This window comes from Alexandromys fortis, unplaced genomic scaffold, assembly GCF_014885135.2.
Source record: "Alexandromys fortis isolate MF-2015 unplaced genomic scaffold, M_Fortis_MF-2015_v1.1 scaffold_256, whole genome shotgun sequence".
Lineage (NCBI taxonomy): Eukaryota > Metazoa > Chordata > Mammalia > Rodentia > Cricetidae > Alexandromys > Alexandromys fortis.
The window spans coordinates 1,589,600-1,601,622 of record NW_026068135.1 but is presented as its reverse complement, the minus strand read 5'-3'; the positions used below and the strand labels follow the sequence as shown (position 1 = coordinate 1,601,622).

The 12,023-nt window shown below is 42.7% G+C and overlaps 1 protein-coding gene across 1 annotated transcript in view; it reads left to right on the top strand.

The window, feature by feature from the left end:
* Positions 1-5,043: 5,043 nt before the first annotated feature.
* Pdk3 (pyruvate dehydrogenase kinase 3) overlaps positions 5,044-12,023 on the top strand; it is a 72,067-nt gene continuing 65,087 nt past the window's right edge. Inside the window, exon 1 of the mRNA XM_050126450.1 lies at positions 5,044-5,370. Coding sequence (XP_049982407.1) covers positions 5,265-5,370 — 106 coding nt within the window. The 5' untranslated portion in view covers positions 5,044-5,264. The remainder of the gene's footprint in view (positions 5,371-12,023) is intronic.

Sequence of the window (12,023 nt, the reverse complement as noted above, 5' to 3'; positions counted from 1 at the left end):
AAATCTACTCAAGATTGTCTAAATCCTAAGGATGTGTACTGGCCCTTAGAGCCTGAAGTTCAGAGAAGGCAAAGGGGTTGCCTTGATAATAGCTTAATACCACCATTGAGGACCTATTTTCTTCCTGTTTCTGCTCTACATTCTGCAATGCCAGCTTCCTCCTACTTTCAAGATGTTGCAAACTGTTACTACTTTCTTCTTTGCTCGCACTCAGAGATAAGGAGAAGGTAGAGAGAAGGAAAACTGTTGGAGGTTAAGAGGACTGTTTCAGAAGCTTCAAGGCCCTACAAAATGTTTCCTCCTTTCCCATTGGCTTAACTTTTATCAGGTGTTGTGACAGGTCAAGAGAGTATAGCGTTTCCTCTGCCACTTCTGTTCTTGTTAAAGGCACATTAGGTTTGACTAGAATTTAATCCCCTTGATTGGGAAGCCCTGTGAAAAATTATCCAACCTGAGGTCAAGATGCCCCAGTTAACTTAGTTTAGCTTCTGTTAAATCACTTGTTTGTGCAGAAACCCCACTCCCTCCACCTAACTGCTTATCTTAGCTTCTGTTAATCTGCTTGCTTGCACAAAACCTCCCCTGCAACTGCCAAGCAAGATACTAGGAGGAGTTTTTTTTTTTTTTTTTTTTTTTTTTTGCCTTTATCTAGCCCTTACTCTAGCTGGGTGTGGTGGCAAGCCTTTAGTCCCAGTAGTCAAAGGCAGGTGGATTTCTGAGTTCAAGGACAACTTGATCTACACCTTGAGTTCCAAGACAGCCAGGGCTGTACAGAGAAACCTGGTCTTAAAAAACAAACAAACAAAACAAAAAAAAAGATAAAATAAAAACACAATTGTTAAGATTCTGTCTATGTGTTCATTTCTTATGGGCACCTCATAACAGCATCTTGTCTTTAACCAAGAACTAAAGCAACGAATCAGAATTAAGCTCATTAGTTTCAGGTTAATCGCTTCTTGCCCTTTTGGCTAAGATCAAGTGTAGTTTTCAGGTTAGCCCATATTCCTCATTATTGCAACTAACATGGTCTATTTTTTATCCAAAGCATAAATACAGTTCATGGAGATGTGAACAATGAAAGCGATGATGAGTTTTATAGAGATTATTAAAATGTGTCTGCAGCTACTAACAGAAGTCAGAAGAAGGTATCTGATCTTCTAGAGCTGGAGTTACAGGTGGGCCATATGATGTGGGTACTGGGAACAGAACCTGGGTCCTTGGGAAGATCAAAAAGTACAAGGTCTCCAGGTCCAGTTTTGTGCATTTTTATTTGATTGATGTGGGATTCCCCTCTGTATGCTGTGAGTACTATTGGTTAATAAAGAAACTGTCTTGGGCCTGTACAGAGCAGAATAGATGTAGGCAGGGAGAACTAACCTGAATGCTGGGAGAAGAAAGGCAGAGTCAGAAAAGCCATGTAGCCCTGCTGGAGACAGATGCTGGAACTTTACCCAGTAAGCCACAACCTCATAGCGATACACAGATTAATAGAGATGGGTTAATTTAAGATATGAGTTAGCCAGAAATATGCTTAAGCTATTGGCCAAACATTTTTGCAAATAATATGGTTTCTGTGTGATTATTTCGGGGCTGAGCAGCTGGGGACAAACAAGGGGCCTCTTAAAACATTTGATGAATATTTTTGTGACTTTAAATAATGCTAGGTACTTATGAAGAACACTAGTATGAAAGGGAGCATTAATAATGGTATAGCACATTGTTGGGAAGGTTAGAATAGGAAGTATTATTTATTAGGAAACCATGTAGTGGGGGGAGGGATGGACTTCTCAGATAGGGAAGGCTTCCCTTCCTGTTTAAGTGATTAACTGCAATCTGAGGCATTTGATAGGAGGAACGTAGATTTAGGGTGGAGAGTGGCTCACATATCAGAATCCTGGGGGCTTGCATATGAGTTCATTCTTTTTGCATCACAAATCGTTACCAGCTTAGCAGCTGGAAACAAGCATTTATGGCCACAAACTCTGGAAATTTGGGTTTTAAGTGCTCCAGGGTATCTCCCTTGGCTAAGGGTTTTAACACAGAGTCAGAGATTGTATTAGGGCATGAATCAAGGCCTCGGGCCAGAGCTAAGCTGTCTCCAGGTTATTCAGTGGGAGCATCTGCTTCCAAACTGTGAGGAAGAGGAGAAAGAAGGGGAGTGAGAGGAGGGAAAATGAGAGAAAGAGAAGGTGAGAAGGGAAGGGGGAGGGGAGAGAAGGGGGAGAGGAGAAAAAAGAGGGAAAGGAAATGGATGCTAGGCATGCTGGTACATTTATTATAACTCATGAACCAATATATATGATTATTAAAAACATTTGCTCCAGAGTCCAGGACCTTAGTTTTTAAACAACCTCCTCCTCCTCCTCCTCCTTTTCCTCCTCCTCCTCCTCCTCCTCCTCCTCCTCCTCCTCCTCCTCCTCCTCCTCCTCCTCCTCCTCTTCTTCTTCTTCTTCTTCTTCTTCTTCTTCTTCTTCTTCTTCGTCTTCTTACCCCAGAATTCCATCCAGGAGAGTCCATTGCATTTAGTTGTCATAATCTCTTTGGGTTCCTCTCTGCCATGCCACCTTCTCCAATTTTCCTTGCTTTTAATGACGTTGATAGTTTTGAGGCATGATGGTCAGGTTTTTTGTGGGACCTAGTAGTTTTCTGACCTAATTGCTGAGTGCAATCTCATTATGTCTATCTGTAATCTATTTGTTAAAAGCTACTGCCAAACCTAGCCACCCACATTCGGGGTGAGGGGAGGATTAAGCTGTACCTCTTGAAGATAGGAATCTAGAAGAATTTGTGGTTAAGTCCTTGGGCCTCACCTCCCAGGTGTTCGTTTCACTGGGACTGTGATGGAGTCCAAGGATTTGCATTTTAACAAGCTTCCAGGTGCTGCTGCTGTGAACGGGCTTGGCATTTCACAGAGAGGCTTGTGTAACACCTTACAGTCCTTGACAAGTTGGGAAATCTTGTGATGGTTGGAGCTCAAGAAATCTAATGATAATTACCACCGGAATCAAACTGGCTTGAGTTTCTAGATGAACTGTTATCATGTACTAAAGAGGGCCAAAAGCGTCTTATAGTTGCATTAGATAAGATTTATTTTATTTAATCATCACAAATGTAAGGGAGAGAAGTTGTCCATCTCCACCTGGCACTAAAATAACAGACACAGAAAGGCTAGGAGCCTAGTCTTAGGTCACACAGCATGCTAATGATGGGATCAAGTTTAGGGTTGAGTCAGTCGTGTGAGCCATGGACCAGCCCAGGTTTCCATTATCCAGGCTTCTTTCACATGTTCTCAACTTTTAGGACCGTGACACTCTTTAGAGAAGTATTAAATTAGGCACCTTGATTTTGAGTAATTAAAATATCAGAATAAATCTTTTTAAAGTAGCAGTTAGTGCGACAGAAGAGGAAATTATGAAAAAGCTGATGGGTGAGTTCAGAAAGATGCCACATAGGTGGAAAACCTCTCTCTCCACCAACACCCAGTTATGGTGATCTTCATCCATAACTGCTACCAGTAAAACTCCATCTGCAGGCAGCACCCATGAAAGTGAGTGGACAAGCACCGGCCCTGCCTTCTTTTTGTCTGCCCATGTGCTCTAACCGCAGCCAGCACTCTGCTCTGTTGGTAAACTGCCCTTTAGGAAGGCTGGCACTAAGTCCCCTTAGGCTTTCCTTTGAATGGAGAAGACAGCGTAGTTCAGTTATCAATCATAGTTGTACTTGGAAACGCGGAAATACCGGAAGACCACAGGAGGTTTCTGTATGCATGTGCTATTTTTCTTTAAATTCGGATAGAGTTTCAACAACAACTTTATAAAGCAAAGAAGTGGGTGCGTAAGGACCCAAACGAAGGCATAAAAGCTTTACCCTAATAATCGGGTAAAGAAGAATGGTTTTACCTTTCTTTGTAGTTGATGTTTGCACATTATCAGAAATTAAGTCAGTGTATGGCGGTATTGGCTAAAGCAAGCAGTATTTCATCTAGCCACATTTGGAAATACCGATTTTATATACTGAACCATGTATTCAAGTTCACTCTCACGCAAAGCAAATTCAGCACAGTGTAAACATAGATGGATAGCTGCTCTCAAATGGTGAAACTGAGTCAGGGTTCTATGGTTGTGAGGTGTGGTGAGATAATGGTCACTGGCTCGAATTTGAGCCTTTCCAATGGATGTGTATGTGAGGGCGTGAGGAGGGCAATGAAATATCTATGATGAATCCCATCCAACTGTTTTGGAACGCGGGGATCCAGGACGCACGGCTAGCAAGTGTTAATGACCTTTATTTCTAATGGACCCCTCCAATGGTGGTAGCAGTGAGAGGTAGCAGTGAAATACAGTAAGTGATCTAAGGATCTTGGGCAGTGATTGGCTCAGGTGGTAACTGGAGGTCTAGGGCTTAGGGCCGGTGATGTAACAATCCTTTTTTTGTAACAAACGGCCCAAAGGTGAATGAATACCTTTGGCCAGAGTGAAGGAGGGCAGACAGGAAGCAGAGCTCCTGAGGTGAGGTTTACTGAATTCTGTCCCGTGGCCGGGGTTAGGGGGAAGAGGTGGGAAAGCCAGTAGCTTTTATGGAATTCTGTGCTAAGGTACTAGTATTGTTGGAGGGGATGAAACAAACCACATAGTTAAGGGGCAAAGAATTTGAAAAAGCATAGGACTGCGAGGAACAATTTAAAGCAGAGCAGTCAGCTGATCTGAGGAGGGCCTTCCGGAAGAGGGGCCCGGGGTTGGAAAGGTTTAGGGCAGCGCTAAAGATCGTGTTTCAGGACGTGGGCTCCCGGCGTCCTCCAGGTCTCCAAGCACCTTTTGGTCTTGGAAGACCTGATCTGGGGAGGGACCGGCCACAGCCAGGCTCCCGGAGACCAGGGTGAGAGCCACGAGCGAGGGCGGGAGGTTTGTGTGTGTGTTACCGGGACTTTAAGAAAGCTTTGGCGGCGGCGGCAGCCAATCAGCGGTGCGCGCGTGCCGCCGCGTGCCCCTCGCGCCCCTCACATCCCACGCGCGCCGCGTACGTGCGGCGGCAGACCCCGCCTCTTCTGGGCGGGGTTTACGAACTCGCGGGCCGCGGGCCACGGCCTCCTTCACTGCCTTCGGTGCTTGTTTAGGTGCAGCTCCAGCCGGGGCGCTGGTGGTGCCAAGGCCGAGCCCCAGGTGGAGGTAAAGCCCCGCTGGCGCCGCCTCCGCTTGCGGCTCGGCGTCGGCGGCCCCTGCGGCTGTCCGGGACGTCTCAGCGGATGTGCGCAGTGCCCTGTGAGGATGCGGCTCTTTTACCAGCTGCTCAAGCAGCCGGTGCCCCAGCAGATCGAGCGCTACTCCCGCTTCTCTCCGTCACCGCTCTCGATCAAACAGTTCCTGGACTTCGGTGAGTGCGACGCCGTGGGGCCACTCCCCAGGGCCCCAAGGGAGTGCGGGAGCGGCCATCCCTCCCCCCCCCCCTGCCCCGCTTGCTGCAGGGGCTCTTTAGCCTCAAGGCAAAGTCCGTGGGAACCGCCTGGGCGGGGTGATGGGGGATACAAGCCTGGGGCTCTCCTGGGGCTGAGGTTTCGGGTTTCAGGAGGTGGAGGGGCAGGGCCTGACACCCCCACGCTCAGCTACGTCCAGGGACCCTCATCCCAGTCGGAACTCCCAACCCTTACTTCAGATCTACTTGACTCAGACCGCTCTGTCCTTAAAACTTGAGAAAGATCTCTTAAACGTTTTTATTTTTAGAGTTTTTAATAGTTGGGTAAGACGTGTTTAGAAACACCTTGAGGTTGAGTAAATCCTGCAGTGGCATTTTGTTCCTTTTCTACTGTTAAGGTAGCCTGTAGTGAGTGGCCTGACCTGAACGTCTTCATTATGATACCGTAAACAGTCACAGTCGTGGGCTGCAGATGCCTTAGATGTTGGGCAAGAGTTGACTTGTGGGCTCCTGGCTACAGAGCAGGGCTTCTAGGATTGCTCCAGCCTGAGTGTAAGCAAGCACCTTGCCTTGGTGTCCCTTGCACTCTGTTGGCAGCTGAGTTAGTACTTGGTTTACATGGATTGGGGTGGGAAGGGAGAGGACCCCAATAAAGCTTGTGGCCTAATTTAGCTGGGAATAGATTCCACCATCTTCCATTAACTGATCAGTCGTGTTCCCCCAGAGGATGTCATTCCAACTCCAGCAGGCGGAATGCGGTTGTGAAACACCTGAAAACCAAACAAAAATGGAATTCAGCATTGCCAAAGGAAAATCAAGATGACATAGGCTCTCCAAGCCTAGAGCGGTTTAATTCTTTTGATTTAAAAATGTCATGTGGTGGTGTCAGTTGGGTATAAAAAGTGCAAAATTGATAGAACCTTCTGGGAAGACCAGATATGCAAAATGTGATGTCTGTACTTGGCAGGGTGGGTATACAGGATGGAAAGAGGGTGTATAGGTTAAAGGTTTAAGCTGATGCCAAACTGTTTTAGAAATCAAGCTGCCAAAGACAAATGATAAAAATCTAAGACAAGTGAGCAACTGGCCTTTTCATCTTGAGTTTCATTATCAAAAGCTTTTTCAGTAGTTGGACCCTATTCTCTCTCTCTCTCTCTCTCTCTCTCTCTCTCTCCCTCCCTCCCTCCCTCCCTCCCTCCCTCCCTCCCTCCCTCCCTCCCTTCCTCTCTGGCTCTCTCGCTTGCTTGCCACTTGTAAAATTTATTTTAAACATTTTATTTATGTATGTTTTTGTGGTTGTTTGGGCACACATGTCATGGTGCCTGGTGCCTCTATAGAGGTCGGAGGACACCTTGTGGGAGTTCTTTCCTTCTATCATGTGGGTCCCAGAGATCAAACTCTGGTGGCCAGGCTTGGCACCAAATGCCTTTACTCACTGCGCTTTCTTGCCCCTCCCTACTTGCAGAGTTTTAGAGGTTTGAGGCGGATCCTGATCGCACAGCTTATAATGAAAACCTTGCTATAGCTATAAGTAGGCATGTTTTTCTAACTTATTATGAACATAGAAAACTTTTGTTAAATAAAGTGAGACAAATTGATTCTGAGTAAAAAGAACAAAGGGAATCGTGGTCACTCCCACATTCAGAGTTTGTGATCATTCTAGTAGTGTACTTGAAATTTTTGTTAATTTACGTCTCTGGCAGCTAGTATCTCCGGTGTTAATAGGCATTTTGGCAAGGACGTTATTTGAGTAGGAAAGTTGCAGGAGGGAATAGATAGTGTGGTGGTGGATAATTTATGGGGCAAGTATCTAGAAACAAATGCTCGCTATTTTAAAAGTGTTGAGATCAGTGGTTTGGGGCAGGGCCTCATGTTCTGAATTTCTGGTGTTAGTAGTGTAGGGGTGGAATATAGGGCACTGGTATTTTTAGAAGCTCCCAGGGTCATTCTAAAGTATCATCAGGGTTAAAAACCATTAACTAGATGCACTTCTGGTTCATCTGCTGTTCCTCTTACATCTATGTGGAGTATTTGTTTAAGCCTTTAAAATAAGAATTTCTTGAATTATATCTTTACTAGATTTGGTCTGCAAGAATAACAAGTATTCTAAGTGGAGTATCATTTCCAAGGGCAAGATTAAGAAAAAACTCAATGTAATTATATGTTCTTTTTTGGCTCAAAGTGACAGTTCATGGTTCTAACTTCAAAAGATGCCAAAGAAATGGGGCAGAAAAGGTCTTTTTTCTACTTCTGTTGACTAGTCTTGCAATTTTTGCATAAGTTTCACTTATACATTTATTCGCATCTTGCTTTTTAAACTTAACACAAAAGAACTTTCTTTATATGTACCTGTAAGCTTCCTTTTCATTTCTATGACTTTTGAGAGTTCCTACAGGTGTAGTGTAGTTAGACAGCCCATAATTGATGGCTTGTGGGATGTTTCTAGTCTTTGCTAAGACAAGTACTACCGTGAATTATTGTGTACATTGTAATTTCACGCATGGCTAGTATAGATAGAATACAAATTCCTAAAGGTGACCTTACTGCATCAGGAAGGATGCACATTTGTAGTTTTGATAATTCTGAACAAATTCCTTTCCATAGGAGTTGTCTGTTTATCCTGGAAGTTTCCAGGACAGAGTACCTGTTTTCCTGTACTTTTGATAGGTGAAAAGTCATGTTTACACAGAAATGGTTTTTCTTCAAGTAATGTTGATCTTTCATTGTGGACGATTCTAACATATGGAAGGGATAGTATACTGTGCTATCTGAATATGTCTGCATATGCAGACTGTTAGGTTTTTTTTTTTTTATCAAAGTTAGGTTTATTTCAGAAAGACAATTTTTACTTTTTACCCAGTACTCTAATTTTTTCTTTTGAGTTAACTTTTCTTTAGAGATTTGGTATATTCCTGTGAAACCTTCTATGGGAATCTGTGGCATTGGTCTGTATAGGTTTTCTGTGTCATGTGGAATCTCTTTGGATAGATTTTTCTAGAAAATAATTTGCATCAATATATTTTGGCCAGTTTGGATAGATGAGATACGCACAACTCCCTTCATTCCCTCTCCATTTAAAAGCCCATTTTTAATTTTGTGCTTTTAAAAAATTTCAATTTGTATTTTGACAAGTTGATAAGTGTATATAATATTCTTATTACTTTCTCCCATCCCTGCCAACCCCCATCCCACAGTTCCTTTCCTAGGTTCATGACTTTTGGGTTGGTTTTATGATCCATTTAATTGAACCAGAGCTGTCTGTGTAACCATTGGGTTGGAACTTGGTAGGGCCGTATTTATTTATTGAGGCAGGGTCTGACAATCCCTGTATAGACCAGTCCTCAAATTCAGATTTGCCTACCTTTGCCTCCTGAGTACTATGATTAAAGATATGTGCCACCATGCCTAGCTATATTGTTTATTTTTGGAGCAGTCTTACTTTCTAGTCCAGGCTAATCATGAACTCAGAGTCCCTCTTGATGGTCTTCTGAGTGCTGGGATTACAGGTGTGCACCACTATATGCAGCTTTGAAGTAGTTTCTTAATGGTTTCCCTTTCTTTCTTGGTTTACATCTTTATTCTCCATCCTTCTCCCAATCTCTATTTTAGGTAGAATTTCATTTTACTAGAACTCACCTTGTAGTACAAACTGGCCTTGAACTCTTAGTGATTCCTCCGTTTCAACGTTTTGAGTGCTGGAGTTACAGGCAGGAGGCACCAGACCTGACTTCCACCCTTCCACCCTCCCTCCTCCTCCTCCTCCTCCTCCTTTTTTTTATTTTTTTTTATTTTTTTATTTTTCGAGACAGGGTTTCTCCATAGCTTTTGGTTCCTGTCCTGGAACTAGCTCTAGTAGACCAGGCTGGCCTCGAACTCACAGAGATCCGCCTGCCTCTGCCTCCCGAGTGCTGGGATTAAAGGCGTGCACCACCACCGCCTAGCGAAAACCTGGTCTTCTAGTTTGATTCTATTGTTCCATATAGCTCATAGTTTCTGTCATATGGTGGATAATATGATCCTTGATGCTTGTTAACTGTCATGTCCTCGTGGTGAGTTGTAGCTTTTAATTTCATGCTTTTTGGTCTGGATTCAGCCTTATTTGATGTTGATATTTTCAGTTTTTCTGAATTACTTTGCTTTAAATATTTTTCTAAATGTAAAGTTGGCTTTACTTTGTAACAATTGTTTTTATTTATATAGCAGTTTTAGCCTGAATGTATATTTTGGTAGAAATCAGTGTATTGGTCATACATAATGGTCAGCATCTGCAAATTTTCCCTTTTGTTTTTAATGCCTTAATTTTTCCCTTGTCACATAATTTATTTCTTTATTTTACCTTATTTTTTTTTTTAAATTTAAGTTTGATTTTTTTTTTTTTTTGTTTTTTTGAGACAGGGTTTCTCTCTAGCTTTGGTGCCTGTCCCGGAACTAGCTCTTGTAGACCAGGCTGGTCTTGAACTCACAGAGATCCGCCTGCCTCTGCCTCCAAGTGCTGGGATTAAAGGCGTGCGCCACCACCGCCCGGTTTTAAGTTTGAATTTTTATTTCATTTGTTATAATTATTTTATTTCCATAATTTTTAAAGATTATTTTATGTAAGTATTTTGCTTGCATGCACTCTGCTTGATGCCCTCAGAGGTCAGATGAGGGTGTCAGATCCTTTGAAACTGGAGTTAAGGATGGTTGGAAGTCTCTATGTGAGTGCTGGAAATAGAACTCGGGTCCTTTGCAAGAGCAACAAGTATTCTTAACTGCTAAGTCATCCAGCCCCCACTTCATTTCTTTAGACTAACTCTCCCTTTGTTCAGTTATGATCACTGCCTCTACCCACATGGCCTTCTTGAGCAGTTGACATGTGGCTAGAGTGGTGAGAAACTTAATTTAGTTGAAATTTAAAACAAACTTGATTGAATTCACTTTAAAATTCCGATGTATGTGGGTGTTCAGATGCAGGTGTGTATATGGTGTGGAGGCCCAAGGACCATCTTGGCTCTCCTTCCTTGGGAATTACCTACTTTGTTTTTGAGACCTGCGGCTCACCAGGTTCACCAGAGGTCTCTGACCCTGCAGCAAGAGAATTGTAAGTCTAAGCCACCATGCTTGACTTTGTTGTTGTTGTTGTTGTTTTGTTTTTCAAGACAGGGCCCTGGGTGTCCTTGAGCTTTCTCTGTAGACCAGGCTGGCCTCAAACTCACAGGGCCTGCTTCTACCTCCCAAGTGCTGGGATTAAAGGCATTCACCACCAACCGCCCAATTGCCTGACATTTTTAGGTGTCTTTCTGGGGACGGAACTCAGGTTCTCATATTTGTGAGGCAAGTTTTTTACTGACTTACTGACTGACTTATCTCTTCAGCCCTCAGTTAATTTCATCTTTAGAATAATTTGGAAAGACCAATTTACCTTAACAAGTATAAACTCTATGGAATCTAATTATAGGCCAGTTCTTTGTGAAATATAGCCTCTAAATTGTGATGTACTGTACATGTATGATACATAACAGAGAGCAGGTAATTAATATAAAACCAGTAAGATATCTCTTAACTTTATTGATACGCTGAGGATTAAATCTATATTCTACATCTTCCATATTGATTATGTATTAAAATATTTTACATGTGTCAGGATAAACAAAATATTAAAAATACAATATATTTTATGTTAATATAGCTGCTAAGAAATTTCAAATTGTATGTGTAGTTCATATTCTGTTGGACAGTGTATGGTTTCAAATAGTATGTTAATTTCTTAGTGGGAACACTATAATACCACATTTTATATACAAAATAAACTTCTATTCGTTTTACTTTTTAATATAGATTTCTTGGGGGAGGGGGAGTCCTGAGACAGGGTTCCTCTGTGTCACAGGTCTGGCTGTCCTGGAACTTACTTTATAGACCAGGCTGGGCTTCAATGCACAAAGATGATTCCCCTGCCTACTCTCCCAGATGCTCAGATTAAAGGTGTGCGCCACCACACCTGGCTTAATATAGCTCTAATGTGTTTTGTTCTGTTTTCCTTTTTCTTTTTGTAAAGTCTCTGTATTTTGGACTAATGTATTGTTTGAATGGCCCTTAATAGTATGGTGGTTCTTATACCATTTGTACAACCCTTCATTTCTGTCCCTTAAGTATTGTTTGAGTCAATTATTCTCTTTATGATTTTGCCTTATGATTTTTTTGTCTTCTGATTAAGAAAAGGCCAACTTGGACTATTATGCAGTAATTAGAGAAATATTCTTGTTTCTGTGGAGTGAGTCGGTAGGAAACAGTTTACACCTTTATTGGTTTTCATCTTTAGCCTCACTGTTTCTGGTCCTCTCGTTAGCAACTTTTGTCTCCTCCCTGCACACTTTCTTTCCATTTGTTTATTTTTCAGTTACATTTACACAGCCTCACTTGTAATGAAGATATTCCTGTTCTTTGCTCTAGATTTTTTTAAATTTATTTATTTATTAAAGATTTCTGTCTCTTCCCCGCCACCGCCTGCCATTTCCCTCCCCATCCCCCAATCAAGTCCCCCTCCCTGTCAGCCCAAAGAGCAATCAGGGTTCCCTGCCCTGTGGGAAGTCCAAGGACCACCCACCTCCATCCAGGTCTAGTAAGGTGAGCATCCA